Raw genomic sequence first — 22,317 nt, 5'->3', positions numbered from 1 at the left:
CCGCTGGTTTAAACAAGCTTTAGATGCCTTGAAAAACCTGAAAGGGTATTTAGAGGCTCTATTAATAATGATCTCATGGAATAGGCAATTATTTCTATAAGCCTACTTCTTTTTTAGTAAGTTGTATTTTGTTTTTGACACATAATTGTAAGCCTACTCCCTTTTTAACATACAAAAGTACCTTAGATCTTCTAGTTTGTGGTTAAATAAATAAAAAAGATTATTTATTTGTACTTCTTTGGATTTTGGAGAATTATTGTCTTGGCAAAGTACAAAGTCTCCAGAAGTAGCTCAATTGTACTGTGAACATGATAGGAAGTTTAAAAACAAGAGGAAAATGTTCAACCTTAATATTAATCAAAGAAACAAATTAAAATAGCAGTGAGATATAATTTCTCAACTAACAAACTGGCAAATATACAAAAAAAATAAAATGCATCATTAAGGAAGGTATGGGGAATAACATGCACTCCAAAGGAAAGACAAAGAACCATAACTATTCTGGTAAGGCAAATCAAAAGCCTTAAAAATGTGTATCTAAGGATATATCTTAGAAATAATTAATGGTATATCAACAATATATATATATATATAAAGATGCTAATATGTTTTATCATTTAAAAATTAAAAATTTCAATAACAGGGAACTATAAAGTCAATTACAGTGTGCCCATATGATAGAATGTAGTAATAAAAACCATACAAGATTATTTTTCCAGTTTTTAAAAGGAAGATTTATTTAACAAGTTTCACTTAGTACAATACATCTAAATGGAAATCACAATACAAGGAAGGATTTAAATCAAAGCCTCAGAATTGCATACAAATGACATGACCAAACTCCTAAAGTATTGGTATTACATCTCAAAATTGTCCCAGATCTTTAAAAAAAAAAAAAAAAAAAAAGTAAAAGTGTACACTCACGTGCCTTACAGGATATTAAACCAAAAAGCTAGAATTAACAAACATGCCAAATGTTTTCACTTTGAATCGTAGACACAGCTCCTATATTTTAGTTTTACAGAAAAGCATGTTTTTCAACATGCATCCGAAGTTTTCAATGTATTGTGGTATAAGAGCAACATTTAACATAAGTGAAACTGCTTTAACCTAAATACGCTTACTGCTTAGGTACACTTCTACAACATAACTAAGTTGAGGAAAGCTGAAAATTGTTTTAACAGTTATGGTCAATACTGAACTTTGTTATTATGTCCTAAATGAATGTTTCAGTGTTCAAAATTACTGAGCTTGAAGTTTTAAAACAATCTTGACTTCCACTTTACAGTAAGCATGAATCACAAGCCTGTAATGCAAAACTGTTAAACTTAATTTTTGTTTGTTTTCTTAAAAAAGAAAGAAAGAAAGAAAGAAAGAAAGAAAGAAAGAAAGAAAGAAAGAAAGAAAGAAAGAAAGAAAAGAGTTGACCAAGAGTGATCAGAATCAACTATATTTCCCATTTATACCAATCATACTGGATATACTAGACATCCCTCCCATTCTATTCAACTCCCATAAATGCACAGCTTTTATTTCTGTAGTAGCTGTTTAGTACTCCTTCTCTACCTAAGCAAGGTTTGACTGATAGTCACTGGAGTTTTCCTGCAGAACTTGGTCATATCCACTCATACTGCTCTGACCTCCATAACCACCTCCATAACCACCACTCAGCTGCTGGCTAGCAGGACCCCCATAACTAGACTGGTTGGATAAGCCCATCCCTCCCATCATTTGGCTACCATAAGCACCACCACTTGCCCCTGCTGTAGAATTCAAAAAGAGTTCTACATAGCTGTGATCATAAGCCCCTCCACTTGTTCCTGCAGTAGAATTTAAGAAGAGCTCCACATATCTGTGCTGCATATTAGCTTTGTCTTTTGCCATAGCTGCCACGGCATCTTCATGAGTAGCAAATTCAACATCTGCCTCACCAGTAACTCTGCCATCGGGTCCAATTTCAATGTGTACTCTCATGGGGTTAAGAGGTGAGAAGAAATTATAAATATCATTCTCAGTGGCTCTGTAAGGTAACCCCCTCATGTGTACACAGTGCCCTGTGGTGCTCTGGAAACTGGACCCACCATCTCCATATCTATGATCAGACATTCCTGAAAAACAGTAATTGAGGTCTCTTCCAAATCTATCAGACCCAAAGCCATATCCATCATTATAGCCACCATAGTCATCATAGCCTCCATACCCTCCACCATAGGCACCTCGCCTCATCCTTTCAAACCCAGCCCCTCTACCAATGCTATTATACCCTCTGCCAGCCCCTGGCCTATCATAGGGACCTGGCCGCTGCATAGCCATGAGCTTTCGAGGGGGATCATAGTGGGTTCGGACTTCAGCTCGGCTACTCTTGAAGATTTCAATGTACCTGTGCCCTATTCTTTCCTTGTGTTTCTTTAAAGCCTTCTCAGCTATCTCCTGTGAAGCAAACTGCACAAAAGCCTCCCCAGTGCTCCTCCCCTGAAAGTCCACTGGCAGTGTCATCCCATTTGGCACAATTTCCAACCCTGAAAAGAACTGAACAATTTCTTCCTTGCTACAGCCAAATGGGAGTCCTCTAAGCCGGACGAAACCATCATTGGCAGTATCAGGACTATTCGGACCTGTATGCTTCAACACCCAATCCATTTCAACACTGTTGGACTTGAATACTTCAACGTATCTGTGTCCCATGGTTTCTCTGTCCTTCTTCAAAGCCAATTTCACTTCATCTTCGGATTCAAGTTCAACAAATGCTTCACCACTCGGTCTGCCTTCTCTGGTGTAGATGAAACGAATACCTGATGTGCCATTTTGGATTTTGCAATCAGAGAAGAAGCGCATCACTTCATCAGCTGAGCAGGACCAGGGCAGGCCCCTGACCTTCACCACGAACCCCTCCCTGCCTTCTGTGCTCAGCATCATGGTGACTGGTGGGCTCTGGATGGCAAGCTTGGCTCAATGCGATTACGGTGTGGCTGAAAAAAAAAATTAGAGGACTCCTGTTATGGAAAAACATTCACAATATAGTAAAAAAGCAAACTATTAATACAAAACTCAATTATGCCAATAGCTTTTTTTGTAAGACATCTGTATAAATAAAAAGACTGTACCAAATTTTTAACTCATTCATTTATTCATCAACTATTTATTCAATGCTTATTATGTGTCAAGTGCCATTAACGGTGGTTATTTCTGATAGTAAGATTATGGGAGCTTTTTATTTCAGGGAATTTTTCTTCTTTGGATCTCTCTGTATGTTCTAAGTTTTCTGCACTAATTGTGTCTTAACATCATAGTGGGAAAATAAAAAGGCTTAAAAAATCAACAACAAGAAGGCCAGGCATGGTGGCTCACACCTGCAATCCTAGCACTCTGGGAGACCAAGGCAGGAGGACTGCTTAAGGTCAGAAGTTTGAGGCCAGCCTGAGCAAGAACCAGACCTCATTTCTACTAATGACAGAAAAAATTAGCTGGGCATGGTGGCATGAATCTGTATAGTTGGAGCACTGAGGTGGGAGAATCACTTCAGCCCAGAAGTTTGAGGTTGCAGTGAGCTATGATCACCCCACTTTACTCTATCTGGGGGCAACAGAGCAAGACTCTGTTTCCAAAAATAAATATATATATATATATATATATATATATAAGAAAATCAGTGGATGATGTCAACAAATAAAAGATGCCTATACCTGATTCTATAAAGTAAAAAACTTCATTAGATCAAAAGATTAAACAATTAAAAGGTAAAATAAAACACATTAATATGCTTATTTATTTATTTTTTTTTAGACAGAGTCTCGCTTTGTTGCGCAGGCTAGAGTGAGTGCCATGGCATCAGCCTAGCTCACAGCAACCTCAAACTCCTGGGCTCAAGCAATCCTACTGCCTCAGCCTCCCGAGTAACTGGGACTACAGGCATGTGCCACCATGCCTGGCTAATTTTTTCTCTATATATTATTTGGCCAATTAATTTCTTTCTATTTATAGTAGTGACGGGGTCTTGCTCTTGCTCAGGCTGGTTTCGAACTCCTGACCTTGAGCAATCCGCCCGCCTCGGCCTCCCAGAGTGCTAGGATTACAGGCATGAGCCACCACGCCCGGCCTTAATATGCTTATTATGTAAAGAACTCATGCAAATCAATAAAATCAGGGAACTATTTAGGCCTAAAAGATAAATAAAAAAAGACATTATTGGGAATTCATGCATTCATTTTGCAAACATTTTTTAGTTGCCAGGTCCAGTATTCAGCTCTGGCATACAAGAATCAATAAGGTCACAAAGGGCTTATGGTCCCACAGGGGCACTGTATATCTTTACTAAAAGATGTAAGTGCAAACATACATTATACCTGCTATAAAGGAATTCTTTTTTTTTTTTTTTTTTTTAGTTCAACCTCTGTGGAAATAAAGGAATTCTTTATAGGATATAATCATAGTATCAAGAAGGGACTAGTTGGTCAATTCTATCTGTTGGAAGCAGAATGGTTAAATGAAACAGACTAACCCACACAGGGATATATAAACACATTTTTTAAATTATGATGGAACATAAATAGGAGGGGACAAAGCTCAAGAGATAAGGCTGGCAAGGTAGAGAGCAGATCCTAAAGGCCTAGAATGAGGGGAGTGACTTCATCAGAACCCTTGCAGACAGATCACCATGGCAACCGTGTGGCACTCAAACAGAAGGGGGTCGAGGTAAAACTAGGAAGATTAGTCAGAACCTGTCTCTTAGAGATATGTTAAAGGATTCATTTAAGGAAACATCAGTAAAAGAGGGAATATATGATCTACACATATCAAAAAAAGGAATCTGCAGGACTTGGTAACGGTTTAAGCATGTGGGAATACAGGTTTAGGATACAGGAGATGAGTCTGGGAAATGTTCAAACCTCATCAATCATTGGAAAATGCAAGTTAAAACCAGAACTCACACCATTTTTCACCCGTCAAGATGGTGGAAATTAAACAGTAAGTCAGTACTGTTCAGGGTTCACAAACTAATACACTACCAGAGGAGTGAAAATTAATGGCAAGCAATTTGGTGATATGTATAGCACCTTTTAACAGGTTATGTGCCCTAAGGAGATGATCTAAAATTCAAAGATTTATGGAGGTACATATTCTTTGAAAAGTATTTCTTAAAAATGGAATATTACATTTTTAATTTTTAAAGTTGTAAAAATATTTAATAACATGAGAAATTACTTATGGTATCTTAGCCAACCCAAGATCACAGCTACTTTATAATCTCAACTACGTAAAAAATATATGTTCACATACTCTTTGACACTGCTAGAATTTCTTCCAGGTATCTGGTCAACAGAAATACTTAAAAATGTTCCTTGCAGTACTGTCAGTAATGGCAGAAAATTAGAAACCTAAACAGTTATCAATAGAGGGATGGCTGAATGAATTATACTTTATCCTTAATATGGAATGCTATGAAGGTGTTTAAAGATCTACTCTGACCTAGAAAGATCTCCAAAATATATTAAATGAAAGAATATACATAGTATGATCCCACTTACACTAAAATATAAGCATGCATGCACATATATATGTAAATACATAAAAGATCTGGAAACAAACTTGTTTGTAAGAAAAGAAGAACTGGAGGGTAGGGGGAGTGAAGTGGGATTTTCACTTTTTACCCTGTATACTTCTACACAGTTTTAATTCTTCAAACTCACTGTATTGAAACAACAAAAAAAGTTGTCCTTCAAAAGTGGAGAAACGAAAAAAAAAAAACATGTTAGAAAATTTAATAGTGGTTATTCTGAATGGTAGGTTTATGGCTTTTTCCATTTCATTTTTGTCCAATTTTTTGTGCAGTCTTAATTTTCTACAGAAAGAATAATTAATTTGACTTCAGCAAGAAAAAGTAACATAAAACAAATTAAAAATATGCTTGCTTTTCTGAGATTTGGTATAGCACATTTTATAAAATTTTCTAATTTTGTATGTGGGTAGTTTACCTGACATGATCTGGAACACTGGGCCTCTTGGAAAGCAAGTACAAAGTGTAAAAACTGCCATCAAACTACAATGAGGATTCAATTTAACAAACATTCACTAATTGCCTATTATGTGCCTGGCACACTCCATCTGTAGTGATAACAGTCTTCCTATAAACCATCCTAAGGTCTCAATGAGACTAACGGACTGTTTTTTCACCTGCCTTACCCCTAGGATGACCCATCCCATTTAATATTCCTGCTGCATTCTATGCCTTAACAGCCCCTCTGTAGTGGCAGAGAGGATCTGCTTCCTTACTGCATTTCCTGGGAAAGCCACCAGGACTGATGCCCGAAGTAGAAACCAGAACTCTATTTGTGAGTTAAGAATTTGTGTATTTATATGTGTGTTATACAAATACTTTTTTACAACTGTAACGACATAAAGTTGAATAGTTATCTCTGGGTGGTGAATTACGTGTATTTTAAAAATTTATAGTATATTGTTATTTTTTAAATGTTCGAAATTGAACATGTAGATTGTTATAAACAGAAAAATAAACGTTATCCAAATACTCAATTCAGTAAAATCATTTATTGGGCGTCTCTGTCACGCACACAACATTTGCTTAAATGTGACTCCACAGAGATAATTCACTTGGGGCCTGCTCCTACAGACAAACAATCAAGCAGTGGAGACTGAGTGCCTGAATGGATGGACCAGCACTCAGACCACTGGTCTCAATATCTGTTTTTCCTAACTCAGGGCCGTGGTTTTTAAACGTTTTTCACCTTACGGTCACTTTTAGGGGTCCTCCGAGACCGGCCCAGACAGAGAGATATGCAAAAACACATACACAGTCACGAACGTCCACCATTTCCCCACCAGGCGCAGCAAAGGCGGCTTCCCGGCACTGAAATGGGGGAGGAGGGAGGGAGAGCGGGGGGAGGGGAAAGCAGAGAACGAAAAAGGCGGAGGCGGCCCCTGGACCCCGCTTTGGTCTTCATCATCACCACCCCCAGGTCCCCAGTTCCCACCCACACACCAACCTCTAACGATACCGGGTAATTTTCCTCCTTCTTCACTCAAACGGTTATAGCGAGACGGTAGACGACGACCAGAACTACTTCTGCTCACGTAAGCGAGTGATCACGTGAGCACCTACGTCATGTGAGATCTAGGTCACGTGAGTGACTCTCGGTTTAAACTCCGGATCACTAAGGTGCTGCACTTCCTTCTGGTATGGAAATAAGGCGGGCCAATATCAAAAAAGGAAGAATGTGATTGGTTTGTGGTACGTCTTACGTGACTGATCATTGGTCTGCCTCTGGGGATAACCGTCGCAGTTGCCTGAGAAACAATGACGTCATTATTTAATAGCTCATCGTTGATTGGTCCGCCCCTGAGGTTAAACTTAAAAGCCCAGGCTACCCGCGGAAATCCTTACTGTATGATCACAGTGACGATGCAGCTGCGGAGCACAGAGCGTCAGCTGGGCTCTGCGCTTGCGCTTTGCATCCTGGCCTTGATTCCCTGGGGCATCCCTAGGGCCAGAGCACTGGACAATGGCTTGGCTATGACGCCTACCATGGGCTGGCTGCACTGGGAGCGCTTCATGTGCAACCTTGACTGCCGGGAAGAGCCGGATTCCTGCATCAGGTATCAGATATAGGGTGCCCCCTTCCCTTTGCTTTTCCGTGTGTTTGAGGTTTCTGCGGGAACATTTGAGCCCAGGGGAGAGCTCCCCTACTGCTGCTGATTTTTTATCCCCAGCAAACTGGCCCGGCTTGGGACTGGCCCTAAACTTTCTCCGTATGACCTTTCCTGGGGTAGGAGTCCAGCCAGTGGCCCTTGCTTCTCTCTCTTTTCCTGTCGGGTTCCATTCAGACCCTTCTTGGTGAACTTCTGCTCTGCCTCTGGCGGGCACTACCCGCGAGCACAGCTGGGGTGGGTAGGAGGGGATTAAGACTTGTGCTATTTCTTCTCCTTTGGGGGTCACGGGTTCCTTAGCTGTCACTTGAGGAAGTTAGAGAGACCCTGGAGTTTCTGAGATCTCCCTCACGCCCTCGCCCCTGAGTGTGGCATCAGGCTGGAAGGTTGACATGGAAGAAGTTTCCACAATTACACTTTTGGGGGAGTGTTGAGGCTGGATTAGACAGGTATTGAATCGATCTGATCCTCAACATCCTTAACTTCTATATTGGGATAACTTTTTACCTCCGGGAGCCAACTCAGAAAGATTTGTAAAATAGCTCTTATGTAAAACAGGTGAGCTGTCTGAGTTAACCCATTTAGAAAGTACATAGCACAGTGCCTGACTACTCAACGTGTAGAACAATTGTTCTTAATCCGGAATCCATAAGAAAATGAGTATAAATCTGCAAATGTGAGTACGTGTATTTTTCTGGAGAGAAGATGCTTACCTTTGTTCAGATTCTCAAAGGAGGCTCTGTGATTTTTTTTAATTAATTTTTTGATTATTTAATTTTTAAATAATTTTCTTTCTTTTTCTTCACATAAGACTTACTGGAGTCGAGGCTCTGTGATTTTAAAAAGGTTAAGAATCACTGATAGATACTGTTAAAAACATAAGTTCACCCATGGTCCAGAAGCCCCTCTAAAAGCAGCAGTCACAATACATCTCTGTGTCCATAAGTTATTCCTATGCATTTTCTTTACAGATAAACTCAGGATGTTGGTCAGACATCACAGAAGAAATCGGCAGCCCTCTAAGTTTCAGACTAAGTCTATTGTGACCCTGGGGTACAGTGGGTGACAATTGTGCCTATCACGGATTTCTTTTTGTCTTTTCCTTTTATTTTTTAAGTGGTGGTTGTCTTATTTTTGTATCTAATTATAAAACTAATGCATGGCCATTGCCAAAAACATAAATAGTAAAGAAGAGTATAATGAAAATAAAGATCCCTCCATTCCATCACCCAAAAATAATCAGTTAAAATGTTAACATACAATTTTGCAATTGTTTTCTATGTAAATGAAAACAAAGATTTCTTTTTTCATTATTTTCCATAAAAAGTGGAATCATGTTTATGTGATACATGGTTAATGGCAAAGACTCTCGCACCCTGCCTGGGTTCAGATTCTACGGCATTCTAGCTGTATGACACTGGGCAAATTAATTACCCTTTCTAAATAGAGTGTTCAGCACAGAATAAAAGTTTCATAAATGCAAACTGTATGTATATACCATAACATATTTAAGCAATCTCCATGTTGATAGCTATTCAGGCTCTTCAACTTTTGTCCATCACCTGTTTCTTATCTAATTCTTTTCTTAGAAGACTAATTACTAGGTGCAAAGGTATGCTGATTTTGATAAGCGTCAAACTGACCTTCCCAAAGGTTTTACAAATGTGTATTCCCAGCAATAGTGTATTTACAGGCCATACCCTGGCCAACATTACATTTTTGTCATTCTTTTAAAACTTTGCCAATCTGGTAGGTGTTCTTTGCATTTCTTTGATTACTAACAAGGTTGAACATCTTTTCTTCTTTTGATCTATCATTGCTAATACGGTGGTTCTTGATATATGCTAGATTTGCTTATTTATGTAATCAAACACATCATTCTTTATGATTTCTGGCTTTGGGGTCAAGCTGAGAAAGTCCTTTCCTACATGAAGATAATATAATCACCTACATTTTCTACTAGTATTTTATTTTTTTAGGCAGGGTCTCGCTGTGTTTCCTGGGCTAGAGTACAGTGGTGTCATCATAGCTCACTGCAATCTCAAACTCCTGGGCTCGGCCGGGTGGGGTAACTCACTCCTGTAATCCTAGCACTCTGGGAGGCTGAGGCGGGTGGATCACTCAAGGTCAGGAGTTCAAAACCAGCCTGAGCAAGAAGAGCAAGACTCTGTCTCTACTAAAAGTAGAAAGAAATTAATTGGTCAGCTAAAAATATATAGAAAAAATTAGCCAGGCCTGGTGGCGCATGCCTGTAGTCCCAGCTACTCAGGAGGCTGAGGCAGGAGGATTGCTTGAGCCCAGTAGTTTGAGGTTGCTGTGAGCTAGGCTGATGCCACGGCACTCTAGCCTAGGCAACCGAGTGAGACTCTGTCTCAAAAAAAAAAAAAAAAGTCTTTATAAAATAAAAAATATTCCTGGGCTCAAGTGATCCTCCCGCCTTGGCCTCCCAAAGTGCTAGGATTATAGGATGAGCCACTGCACCCAGCTCTACTAGTATTTTTATGGATTTTTTTTTTTTTTTTTGAGACAGTCTCTCACTGTTGCCCAGGCTAGAGTGAGTGCCGTGGCGTCAGCCTGGCTCACAGCAACCTCAATCTCCTGGGCTCAAGCAATCCTACTGCCTCAGCCTCCCGAGTAGCTGGGACTACAGTCATGCGCCACCATGCCCGGCTAATTTTTTGTATATGTATTTTTAGTTGGTCAATTAATTTATTTCTATTTTTGGTAGAGACGGGGTCTCGCTCAGGCTGGTTTCGAACTCCTGACCTTGAGCAATCCGCCCGCCTCGGCCTCCCAAAGTGCTAGGATTACAGGCGTGAGCCACCACGCCCGGTTGGATTTTTAAAATATTTAAATCTTTAGTCCATCTAAACTTTATTCTCTTATAAGAAATGCCACATTTAATGTATACTAAGTCCCACGGTATCAGATGGGTGGAAGGATCTCTTTCTGAATTTTCTCTTTAATTTCATTTATCCATGTACTCTGATGCTGATAGTACTACACTAACTTCCTTTGTTTTTTATAGAATGTACATGTGTTTAATCTTTTAGGTGAGCTTTTTGAATCATTTTACCAAGTTGCTTAAAAAGCCCTTTTGGGATATGTTAAGGGTTTTACTAAATGTATAATATTGTAGGGAGAATTAGCTTATTTTTAATCTTGAGTATTCTTATCCAAGAGCAAAATGTTTCCCCATTTATTCAAATCATTTAGGAGCATCATAGTTTTAACATATAGGCCCTGCACATATCTTCAATTTTTCTCTAGGTATTTTAGGTTTTTCAGTTGCTCTTGTGAATGAGATCTTTTTCTCCAAATAGGTTATTGTTGGTATCTAAGGAAGCTGTTGATTATGTTAACTTTATACATTTTTTTACTCTACTGAACTTTCTTCTTAATTCTAATATTTTCAGTTTCATCTGTATTTCTCATTCCTATTTTAACTGTTTGGGGTTTTTAGGGCAGAAGTATTAATGGAGCATGGGAGAGAAAAGAATATTTGGAAGAACAATTCATTTTACCTTGTATTGGTTGTGATTACTACCAAGCTATTACTGAGTTGAACAAAAAATTGTGAAATGTCAAGGTGCCTAACAAATAGCAGATACCTAAGTGTTCATTTAATGAATTATGGTGATTATGAAAATTTCTCTTTCAGTGAGCAGCTCTTCATGCAGATGGCAGACCTCATGGTCTCAGATGGCTGGAAGGATGCAGGTTATGAGTACCTCTGCATCGACGACTGTTGGATGGCTCCCCAAAGAGATTCAAAAGGCAGACTTCAGGCAGACCCTCATCGCTTTCCTGGTGGGATCCCCCGCCTAGCTAATTATGTGAGTTTATAGATAATTTTCTTTTTCATTCAGAGGACTACATGCACTGCTGTACTGAAGATTGTTTAGAAATAGCCCTGATGGCATCTAGAAAGTAGAATAGCTGCTGTTATCTGAACATTGAATTGTAAAGCTTATCAGGTATAATTTGCATTCCATCAGCAGACCATCTGCAGGTATGTGTTTTGCAATAGTCCCTGAGGCCCATCTTGGAGAATTCTCTAGGAGGAAAAAGGAACTTGGTTCATGACATGTGTGCATGTATTTCTATGTAAGCTTTGGATAGCTATTGCAATTATACTATAGATTAGAACTTTAGAATATAGAGGGAAAATATTTTGGAGATCATTAAAGAGACATAGAGCCCAACACTAGTTAAAGGCGATGAAGACAGATTTTATTCAGTAGTATTGCACTAGGGAAAAGAGCCAAGCTCAAATCTCAATACAACAAAGACAAGTGGGAATTTATAGTCAATGAGCAGATTGAGGAGGATCAATGGATGGCAAATTATGAAAAGAAGACATCAAGGTAGGGAGATTCTTGCTAAAGGCAGGCCATGGCCTTAGACACCAAGTGTGGGGAGTCAGGGAACTTGATCAGATATCAAGAATGGGAGGGATTGATATAGCAGGATTCTTGCTAAGAGGGCTTGCTAGGACAGACATGGAAAGCCAAAGTCAAGGCCTAGTGGAGAAGAAGGCTCAGAGAAGTCTAAAGTTTGGTCAAGGAGAGTCTTTTTTATTTAATTTTTTTTCTATATATATTTTTAGTTGGCCAATTAATTTCTTTCTATTTTTAGTAGAGATGGGGGTCTCACTCTTGCTCAGGCTGGTCTCGAATTTAGCGATCCGCCCGCCTCAGCCTCCCAGAGTGCTAGGATTACAGGTGTGAGCCACCACCCCCGGCCCAAGGAGAGTCTTTGTCAAGATAAATCTATCATTGCCCTGGAAAGGTGACTTTTAGGATCCCCTCAGGAAAGTTAGTGTGGCTGATAGCTTTCTCCTCAGTTCTGTGTTGTAGCTCACATGTATAGTTTGAACTAGCTCAGCAGAATTGGGGGATCTGTCCATTGTCTCCCACAAACTTATCTGGATAATTTGGGGGGTTTGTGGCGAAAAGAAAAGCCCACAATAGCTGGTGAAGTGCACTTGTCTCTCTGCCCTGACCTGGAATGGTTCTCTCTGCTACTTCATGATTGCACTTCTATTGTGATAACTCTTTTTTCCTCTCATTTCAGGTGCATAGCAAAGGACTGAAGCTAGGGATTTATGCAGATGTTGGAAATAATACCTGCGCAGGCTTTCCTGGGAGTTTTGGATACTATGACATTGATGCCCAGACATTTGCTGACTGGGGAGTAGATTTGCTAAAATTTGATGGTTGTCACTGTGACAGTATACAACTTTTGGCAGATGGTATGTTTCATTCAAGAGATTTAGCCACAAGCAAAGGGAAGAACTTTGAGGCCTAGGTAGCTGAGCATCCAAAGAACTAATCTTCAGGTTTTAAATACCCAGTCACAATACTGGAAATAATTATTCTCAATGTGCCAGAGCTCCTACCTCTTCTCTTTCAGCTCATTCATTCATTCATATAAAGTCTGCATGTCTAACCATGGCTAATATTATGCACTTTTAATTCAGGAGGGCTCTAAGAATTAATTACACTTAGTAATTGTAACTCTATAACATCATTTTGGTAAAAGGTAAAAGATTTGTTCGCGCTGAAGAGAAACCAGAGTGTCATAACGTCATTTTGGAATGAATCTAGAGAATCCAACAATCTCCCTCTCCTTCTCCCAGAGAAAGAAGCAACTCCCCTCCCCCTTCCTCTCCCAAAGAAAAGCATTACTGCCTTTTTCATTCCTGCCTTTCCTTGTATACACATCTTCTCTGCACTACCTCCCCAGAACAATCCCAGCAGTCTGGGAGCTAGTTTATGCAATTTAAGCACAGAGCAAACACCTGTCCCTGCTGCTAGTTTAGAATATAAACATGGACCTTCCAGGCAGCTTCTTTTTAAGAAGCTGAAAATTCCCTTCTTTCCCTTATTTTTTACCCATTGTTTTCTCTTACAGGTTATAAGTACATGTCCTCGGCCCTGAACAAGACTGGCAGAAGCATTGTGTACTCTTGTGAGTGGCCCCTTTATATGTTGCCCCTTCAACAGGTGAGAACCTTGCTGATAGAATTTCAGAACTTGAGAACAAAGGTCTCCTTCAAAGTCCAACTTTACTTAAGAATAATTATCCTACTCTCTCTCCCGGATTCAACTACTACTCACTGTCCACACTGCGGGAATTATAGTCTAAGCTACCATCACCTGGGAAGTCATCTTTGATTCTTCCCTTTATCTCATTATTCACATCTTATCCATCAACAATCCTTCCAATACTGTCTCCAAAATATATCCTGAGTCAGCCCACTTCTTTTTCCATCTCCACTGCATCTACTCTGGTTTCTAAGCTACTGTCATCTCTCACCCAGACTGTTCTGACAGCCTGATCTTTGAGCTTCCACTCTCTCCACACCCCCAAGCATTTGCCAAGCAGCACCAGAGTTATTTTGTTAAAATGTAAATGGCATATCACTTGCCTGCCTCTCCAAACTCCAAAGGCTTTGCCTTGCTACACTGATTTTCTTTCTGTCCCTGAACACCACAAGCCAATTGCTGTCCCAGAGCCTTTACACTTGCTTTTAGTTTTCTGCCTGTAACAGTTCTTCCCCCAAGATTTTCAAAGGGCCAGCTCCTTAACACTGAAGTCTCAGACCAGATGCCACATACTCAACAGGGTCTTCAACTACTTTAAAATAGCTGTTCATTCTTTATCACATTAACCTGTTTAATTTCCTTCTAACAGCTTAGCACTATATAGAAGTATTTGTGACTTATTTATTGCCTGTCTTTCCACTGGAGTGTAAGCTCCATGAGGGCAGGGACCTTGTCTGACTTTATGACTGTATCGTGTTGAAGTTATTTATGGAATGAATCCCTATTATTTCCTCATAATCTCTGCAGAATAGTCTCACGTCAACATCTTAAACCTCAGATATCCTGCCTGCCTATCTACACACTTTTATTCATTCTTATTAACAGATTACATGCCTAGGATTCAGGTTTTCTTATATGCTTGATGGAGTCCTATATAATTTTGCAGCTTTTAATTTTATTCATGAAGATCATTTTAGTTATTTCTGATTATAAAATAGATGTTAATTTTAGAAAAGTTTCAAAGTACAGTGACATGTAAAGAACATAAAAATTCTTCATAATCCCAACACCAAGTTACTATTTGGTAAATTTCCAGCATAAATATTATTAAGGTCTCTTTAAGTAGAGACTTTAAGTTATATGGCCTATTTCTGAAGCAAACTTCTAACAAAATTCCATTGTAAGGATTTAGACCTGGTGACCTTCAATCTGTAAACTAAAGACTATAAGTGCCTCCTTTAAACTTGACTGTTTTCATCTCACAAGGATGTTAGTAGAAAGTAAACAGAACAGTCCTATCCCTGTTTTCACAGCCCAATTATGAAGAAATCCGACAGTACTGTAATCACTGGAGAAGTTTTGCTGACATTTATGATTCCTGGCAAAGTGTGAAGAATATTTTGGACTGGACATCTTCTCAACAAGACAGAATTGTTCATGTTGCTGGACCAGGGGGTTGGAATGACCCAGATATGGTAAAAACCTGAGCCCTCCTTGTTCAAAACCCTGCAGTAGGCCTGTTTCCTATTTGACATTCAAGGTAAGTAGAGGTAAAGTTCCTGGGAGGAGGCTTTATGTGAGAATACTTAGAGCACAGTGCTATGCAAAGTGGCTTCTATGAGTCACCTAGGTAACTTAAGAATGTCTCATCTTATCTTTATTTTATTCTTTGTCCTAGTTAGTAATTGGCAACTTTGGCCTCAGCTGGGATCAGCAAGTAACTCAGATGGCCCTCTGGGCCATCATGGCAGCTCCTTTACTCATGTCTAATGACCTCCGAAGCATCAGCCCTCAAGCCAAAGCTCTGCTTCAGCATAAGGATGTAATTGCCATCAACCAGGACCCCTTGGGCAAACAGGGGTACCAGCTTAGAAAGGTAAATAATGTTCTATGGGAGAGAACAGGAACCGGCCAGGAACATGTTCTCCTGCCCTCTCTAGTTTACAATTCAGCCAAATACTTATTTCAGGTATGCATTTTAGGATGGCTTTATAACCAATACCAAGTTTTTCTTGGGCCTAAATCTGTTACATATGAAGACATGAACTGATATTTTTTCCATTGATCTTGCTACTACAATCAGTAATCGGACTTTTTGCTAGAACCATTACTTTATTTCTAAAATATGCTATGGATAATTTTAATTTTTCCTACAAGTGCTGCATAGTTATGACAGTAAAACTGAATGCCAAACTAACAAGGCAGCTCATTGCCAGTTAGTAAGCAATCATCTATTTTCTCGGCTTTTTAGGCTGGCAACTTTGAAGTGTGGGAACGACCTCTCGCAGGCTTAGCCTGGGCCATAGCTGTAACAAACCGGCAGGAGATTGGTGGACCTCTCTCTTATACCATCTCAATTGTTTCCCTGGGTCGAGGAGTAGCCTGTAATCCTGCCTGCCACATCACACAGCTCCTTCCCGTGAAAAGGGAGCTTGGGTTCCATGAATGGACTTCAGAGTTAAAAATTCGAATAAATCCCACAGGCACTGTATTGCTTCGGGTAGAAAAGAGAAGCCACACATCAAAAACCTTACTTTAAAATGTGTAATTCGTTGCCAGTTACTACCCACTTCTGTTCACCTTTTCTTCCATTCCAATTTAAAAAGCTCTATTCCCTTGAATAAAATTTTCCAGAGGTAACTAAGAAATAATCGCTACAATTTATTGGATACTTATGTGCCAAGCGCTGCTCTAGATGTTTAAGGTGTGTTAATTTTAATCCTCACAAAATTGCTGGGACAGGTGTTTATCCACTGTAAACTGTGGACCCGGGATTTAAACCCAAGCTCTTGACTACACTGCCTGAGGTATTTAGAAGGTGCTGCTTACAATCTTAGTGCAAAACGAAAATTAAACGAAACCTGTCTCCTCGATTAAAGGACAAAAAATAGCCTGAAAAATCCCCAGGTTGTAATCTAGATCCAACAAAAGCAGTTTGTCACCAAGAATAACTAGATACACCATGATCAAAGACAGAAGACAATTATGTGTACCAGTGTTCGGAACAGTGATCTTTCAAACTGGGGTATGTAGGTGTGGATAATTTTGAAGGTAATTTCCAGTTTAATTACTCTACTTTTCCTACAATTGGTTTGCCTGAGAACCTGTCTCCCTTTTATAATCACCTTTCTCTCATGTACATGAGTAGAAATGAGGCATATACCTCACCCATCCTGAATGCACAACAGTACCGAAAGGCCCACTCAAAGCACAAAGTACATGTTGGAGTAACTCTTTTACCTGGCTGGTGATCACCAATTATTTTCACTAAAATTGGAGGAAGAATATTGTCAGTTGATAAAAGTTGGGAGTAAAATCAATAAACCCAGATATACTCATCCACAGATGCATACACTAATTTGGAAAACTGCTCCACCTTGTCAAGGTGCACTTCCAGTGATCAAAACGTGTATCATTGTTTCACCATAGTTTTGCTGCAGAATTGCAAAGAGCTGAACACTGAATTGTAAGAGAAAAAGGATATAAAACTTGCAAATAACTGTTAGGAGGCATTTTTAGAAATGGATAGAATATGTTAGGATTCTACTGGGGGATTTAGGACATTCCTTGCAGTTATTTCAATGTGATAAAAATGTTTAAGATGTGAAGGGGGAATTAAGTTCAGAGACAATATATATTATATATGTCATATCATGCCTAGAGAACAGGGCCAAAATTCCCCTACTTAAGTAACTAGAATACTAAAAGGCACGTGAGAGATTTAACTCTTAGTAGTAAACCTTATATTCACTATTGATCTGTTACTGACATCTATTAGCCTAAAGCATTTAAGGCTCTACTTAGCCCCAAGGGATTAAAGCACCAAATCAGCTAACTGCAACATCTGATGTGAACTCAACCAGCCAGATCCAATCCAAAACAAATAGTACCCAGACAATCACAAATCATGTATTTCCCCACAAGGTAATTTTACTGATGGCTCTAGTTTATTCCCTCCCAAAAGATCAACGGCAACCAAATGAAGTAATTAACGTAACATCAAGATTTTATTGTCTTCATAATAAACAAAAGACGCTTAGAACTGGATCACTTGGCCCTGTAATAAAACAGAAAAAAATATTGAGTTTTTTACTTTGCAAAGAACTGCTCCACCAAGAACATATCAAGTCTCCTAAATCCTCCTTTCCTACTTACAGCAAAATCAACACCAAAAAGCCTTATGCCTTCAGCTATCGATCTAGTTATTGAGATAATTGCCCAAGCTTTATGCCACAATGAGAATAGAAATGTTCACCTCTACAAATAATAAAGCTATATAAAAGAGTACACCTTCCACCCATAATTATATACCTTTCTCTTCTTATCTCCTCCCAGTTCAAAATGCTTGCATCTCTTAATAGCCAGCATTCTCTTAGATCTGCAGTTGGGCTCGACACACTCAAGCCTCAGCACAATTTTCTTTGTAGTTTTAGCCTGGAAAAAAAAAAATCAAAGCCTTCATAAATCACTACAGAACATCACTTTCTTCAAAAATACGACTATGTTGGGTCAAGTACTACTTAAAGCAAAGCTCTGCAAATGATAGTTGCCACAATCTGTCTTTAGCTATAGAGGGGAAATGATCTAAAAATCCCAGTGAATTTAAGACAAAATGTAGTAATAGCAAAAGCAGCAGGATATCTAATTGCTAAAGTTCTAATTGAAACACCATCGAGATCAATCAAAGATCCTAGAGAGCTTCCTATCAAATGGGCATTTATGCCACCTTGAGCTTATGGCCTTTCAGTAGCTCTGCATAGGTAAGTATTTCACACATCAAAAATGAGTAAACCGGGCCGGGCGCTGTGGCTCACGCCTGTAATCCTAGCTCTCTCGGAGGCCGAGGCGGGCGGATTGCTCGAGGTCAGGAGTTCGAAACCAGCCTGAGCAAGAGCGAGACCTCATCTCTACTATAAATGGAAAGAAATTAATTGGCCAACTAAAAATATATACAAAAAAAAAATTAGCCGGGCATGGTGGTGCATGCCTGTAGTCCCAGCTACTCAGGAGGCTGAGACAGAAGGATCGCTTGAGCCCAGGAGTTTGAGGTTGCTGTGAGCTAGGCTGATGGCACTCACTCTAGCCTGGACAACAAAGTGAGACTCTGTCTCAAAAAAAAAAAATGAGTAAACCAAGTCCATGCAACTATGAAATAAACATAACTTTTGTAATTCATTAAATAGGATTGTTACTTAAGGCCTATCAACTAAACCTAAGGCTACCTACAATTATGTCTAGAATTTATGTGCATTCAACTGAGTTATTTAACTCAAGCTAAACTCCCCACTTGAACACCCAGCTTTTTAATAAGAATACCCCTTTAACCAGAGTTCTGCTGCTAATTTGCAGTTCTCAAAAGACCCAAACTTAGTAAATTCCCTACTACACAAGTTACTTGCATGTGAAAAGGTCTCAAGCATTCCTTTTACCACTCTGACATTGAACAATTTGTTGCATTCAAATGAACAATGAAACCATTCCTTACTTCCTAAAACCAGGCTGCATGAGAAGCAAAGTGCTAAGAAAAATGCTGTGTTGGAGGAAATGTTATGTTTCAGGCACTGTGTTAATGTGGTAGCCAAATCACCTAAAAAGTTTGAACAGAAACTCAGTCAGCCTGAAAAGAAATATAGAATTCAGGAGGCCATTGTAAGGTTAAATGGCTGTTCTAAAAAGTTGTAAGACTTCATGAGACAGAAGACTGCAGGTTTCTGTGGTAAGAAGCTAAATAACAGAACAATTCTTACTGCAACCAAGAGCCGAGGACTCAGATGTGACAGATAAGGACAGGGCAAATGATTTCAGTCTCCAGGGAACATTCCTGGACTTTTTGCCTCTTCAGAAATGATAAAAAATGTAAAACAGGCTGGGCACAGTGGCTTAAGCCTGTAATCCTAGTACTTTGGGAAGCCAAAGTGGGAGGATCACTTGAGCCAGGAAGTTTGAGGTTGTAGTGAGCTATGACAGACTACACTCTAGCCAGGGAGACAGAGCAAGACCTTGTCTCAAAAAAAAAAAAAAAAAAAAAAAAAAAGTAAATGTAAAACACTGAAATAGTATTGTAGACTAGGGTCAGGCCTGAGATGCACTCCCAGCTCCACTGCATACTAGTTATGTCACTGCAAGCAACTGTGAGAACCTCACTGACACGCTATAACTATATTGCGAGGTATGAGGACTAGGGGCTAGAGATGACAGGTGACAAATGCACAGTCCTCACCACAATTATGTGAGAAACATGTCACATAGTAATTACCACTAACCTTTTTCCGGAAAATCGGCTTAGTCTGCCCACCATAGCCACTCTGCTTCCTATCATAACGCCGCTTTCCTGGGAAAACAAAGTGTTACTTGTTACAGTATACTGAAGATCACAAATCACAAGAACCACATGGAAAAATCTTTTTACCAGTTTTATCTTAGGCTTCCCAGCACAAATATTAACGCCCATGCCGAGGGAGGGAGGAAGAAAAAAAAAAAAAAACACCAAACCTGGTCTTGAATATTATACTACTACGTAAATGCCACATTAAAACCAAATTATGGGCCGGGCGCTGTGGCTCACGCCTGTAATCCTAGCTCTTGGGAGGCCGAGGCGGGCGGATTGCTCAAGGTCAGGAGTTCAAAACCAGCCTGAGCAAGAGCGAGACCCCGTCTCTACTATAAATAGAAAGAAATTAATTGGCCAACTGATATATATATAAAAAAATTAGCCGGGCATGGTGGCGCATGCCTGTAGTCCCAGCTACTCGGGAGGCTGAGGCAGGAGGATCACTCGAGCCCAGGAGTTTGAGGTTGCTGTGAGCTAGGCTGACGCCACAGCACTCACTCTAGCCTGGACAACAAAGTGAGACTCTGTCGCAAAAAAAAAAAAAAAAAAAAAAATTATGCAGAAGCCATCTTACCCTGGGCATACAGAGAATCCTTGCCCTTCTTGTACTGTGTCACTTTGTGGGGTTGGTGCTTGCCACATTTCTTACAGAAAGTCCGACGGGTTTTAGGAACGTTCACCTAGTAAATGAACCGTTCAGATCATGCAGTGTTATCACAATAGCACAACTCTCTACCCACCCCCGCCGAAGCTGAGACATTCCACGAAGACCCGACTCTAACTCCTCGCTAACACACTGCGCTCTTGCAGCTCTGACTAGAAGGTGGTCCAGCCCCACGTGTTTCAAGAAGATGGCCCTCCGTCAAGCCCCGAAGAGGGAAGAGCTCTCCCTCTCTGAACCCATCACTTCAACTCCTGACCCTGGAGACTGGTCCCTTCGGGGTCGAGCCCACCAACATTGGGTTGCTTTCATACATCTAGTCCACGCAAGGGCCTAGACCTATCCCGGAACAGCACCGTCGACACAAGGGGGGAAGATTAGGCTGGATGTTACTAGACCCCCCGAAACCAAGATCCTACCATGTTTGCGTGCGCGCTATCGGCAACGAAAGAAAGAGGCCAGGCCGGAAACGGAAGTATATAGGCGGTGCCTTGTCGCACTTCCTCATGGGAGTCGGTGGGAGCGATCATAGAGTCTAAGGCTCAGTGCGTAGCGCCGTCCAGCGGCGGAGAGGACTGGATTCGGAGCCGCGGGCGGGAGCTTAAGGGAGGGCTCTGCTTAAAGGCTGATCCCCTCACCTCCACTTCTCCCGCCCCTCAGCTTTACAGTTTTTCATTATTTCATCACTTTTTAGCGGATGCTGCTACGTAATAGCATATAGTTTAAGGGAGCAGACCCAAACCCTCTGGTCTTCCTGTCTCTAGGAGAAGCCGGGACTAGGGTTCGAGTGGAGAGGTTCTCCACCTTCACGTTCCATTCCTGTTCAACCTCAGGAATCCTGAGAACACCTTTAGCAGGGAACTGCTGGTTCAAGGAGGGCTTGGAGGGAGCAAGTTGCTCCAGTTCGTCTATCATATGGCCGGTTGGTCTATTCAAGAAATAAATGTTCACTGATTGCCCATTATGCGCCAGGCATTGTGCTAGAGGAGAGACACAATAATCTAATATGCTCATAAATGTATACAATTAAGGACTAAGTACTTTTTTTTTTTTTTTTTTTTTGAGACAGAGTCTCACTCTGTTGCCCGGGCTAGAGTGCTGTGGCGTCAGCCTAGTTCACAGCAACCTCAAACTCCTGGGCTCAAGCAATCCTCCTGCCTCAGCCTCCCGAGTAGCTGGGACTACAGGCATGCGCCACCATGCCCACCTAATTTTTTCTATATATATTTTTCGTCGGCCAATTCGTTTATTTCTATTTTTAGTAGAGATGGGGGTCTCACTCTTGCTCAGGCTGGTCTCGAACTCATGACCTTGAGCCATCCTCCATACTCAGCCTCCCAGAGTGCTAGGATTATAGGCATGAGCCAGGACTAAGTACTTTGAATGACCAACATTAAACCAATTATTTTGTTAAGAGAGTAAGCTGGCTACTCTAGGTTCTGAAAAGTGCCAATGAAATTGTTCAGCTCCTGCAATAGCAATAATCAGGCCAAGAGATGAAAAGTACTCAGCTCTTCCCTTCTCTGCATACCTGGCATAAGGCATGTACTAGGTTTCAAGGGAGTCTGGCAGAGAAAGACTGCAGAGTGCTAAGCGTTTAAATAGGTTGTCTC

General features: G+C 40.3%; 3 protein-coding genes across 4 annotated transcripts; 1 reads left to right on the top strand and 2 right to left on the bottom strand.

The window, feature by feature from the left end:
- Positions 1–707: 707 nt before the first annotated feature.
- Positions 708–7,132, bottom strand: HNRNPH2 (heterogeneous nuclear ribonucleoprotein H2). Of its 2 annotated transcripts, none has more exons than XM_012767418.3 (2): positions 7,002–7,132; positions 708–2,969 (listed from the first exon to the last, which is right to left on the bottom strand). In XM_012767418.3, exon 2 carries the CDS (start codon positions 2,914–2,916, stop codon positions 1,567–1,569), a length of 1,350 nt encoding a protein of 449 aa, XP_012622872.1. In that variant the 5' UTR covers positions 2,917–2,969; positions 7,002–7,132; the 3' UTR covers positions 708–1,566. The 2 variants fall into 2 exon arrangements, with proteins under 2 accessions (XP_012622872.1, XP_012622873.1); XM_012767419.3 differs by having other exon boundaries at positions 7,014–7,132.
- A 266-nt stretch (positions 7,133–7,398) lies between these two features.
- GLA (galactosidase alpha) lies at positions 7,399–16,363 on the top strand. Its single transcript, XM_012767417.2, has 7 exons — positions 7,399–7,611; positions 11,324–11,498; positions 12,739–12,916; positions 13,579–13,670; positions 15,026–15,187; positions 15,391–15,588; positions 15,964–16,363. The coding sequence occupies exons 1-7, from the start codon at positions 7,403–7,405 to the stop codon at positions 16,249–16,251; spliced, it is 1,302 nt and encodes a 433-aa protein (XP_012622871.2). The 5' UTR covers positions 7,399–7,402; the 3' UTR covers positions 16,252–16,363.
- A 1,238-nt stretch (positions 16,364–17,601) lies between these two features.
- Positions 17,602–21,341, bottom strand: LOC105872967 (large ribosomal subunit protein eL42). Its single transcript, XM_075999626.1, has 5 exons — positions 21,124–21,341; positions 20,618–20,723; positions 19,976–20,043; positions 18,024–18,146; positions 17,602–17,769 (listed from the first exon to the last, which is right to left on the bottom strand). The coding sequence occupies exons 1-5, from the start codon at positions 21,232–21,234 to the stop codon at positions 17,749–17,751; spliced, it is 429 nt and encodes a 142-aa protein (XP_075855741.1). The 5' UTR covers positions 21,235–21,341; the 3' UTR covers positions 17,602–17,748.
- Positions 21,342–22,317: the final 976 nt, after the last annotated feature.

The sequence above is a fragment of the Microcebus murinus genome, chromosome X (assembly GCF_040939455.1).
Source record: "Microcebus murinus isolate Inina chromosome X, M.murinus_Inina_mat1.0, whole genome shotgun sequence".
Taxonomy (NCBI): domain Eukaryota; kingdom Metazoa; phylum Chordata; class Mammalia; order Primates; family Cheirogaleidae; genus Microcebus; species Microcebus murinus.
The sequence above is the reverse complement of the archived record's forward strand: the minus strand, read 5'-3'. Positions and strand labels throughout refer to the sequence as shown.

What these genes read in the sequence shown, in the direction of transcription:
- GLA (XM_012767417.2), top strand. Translation starts at nt 7,403, where the DNA reads ATGATCACAGTGACGATGCAGCTGCGGAGCACAGAGCGTCAGCTGGGC. An exon ending in TATACAACTTTTGGCAGATG is followed by an intron (nt 12,917 to 13,578) that starts GTATGTTTCATT and finishes TTTCTCTTACAG; the next exon opens with GTTATAAGTACATGTCCTCG. An exon ending in GTTGGAATGACCCAGATATG is followed by an intron (nt 15,188 to 15,390) that starts GTAAAAACCTGA and finishes TCTTTGTCCTAG; the next exon opens with TTAGTAATTGGCAACTTTGG.
- HNRNPH2 (XM_012767418.3), bottom strand. Translation starts at nt 2,916, where the DNA reads ATGATGCTGAGCACAGAAGGCAGGGAGGGGTTCGTGGTGAAGGTCAGG.
- LOC105872967 (XM_075999626.1), bottom strand. Translation starts at nt 21,234, where the DNA reads ATGATCGCTCCCACCGACTCCCATGAGGAAGTGCGACAAGGCACCGCC. An exon ending in GGATTCTCTGTATGCCCAGG is followed by an intron (nt 20,044 to 20,617) that starts GTAAGATGGCTT and finishes TTGTTTTCCCAG; the next exon opens with GAAAGCGGCGTTATGATAGG. An exon ending in GAGGAGATAAGAAGAGAAAG is followed by an intron (nt 17,770 to 18,023) that starts GTATATAATTAT and finishes GTTTTATTACAG; the next exon opens with GGCCAAGTGATCCAGTTCTA.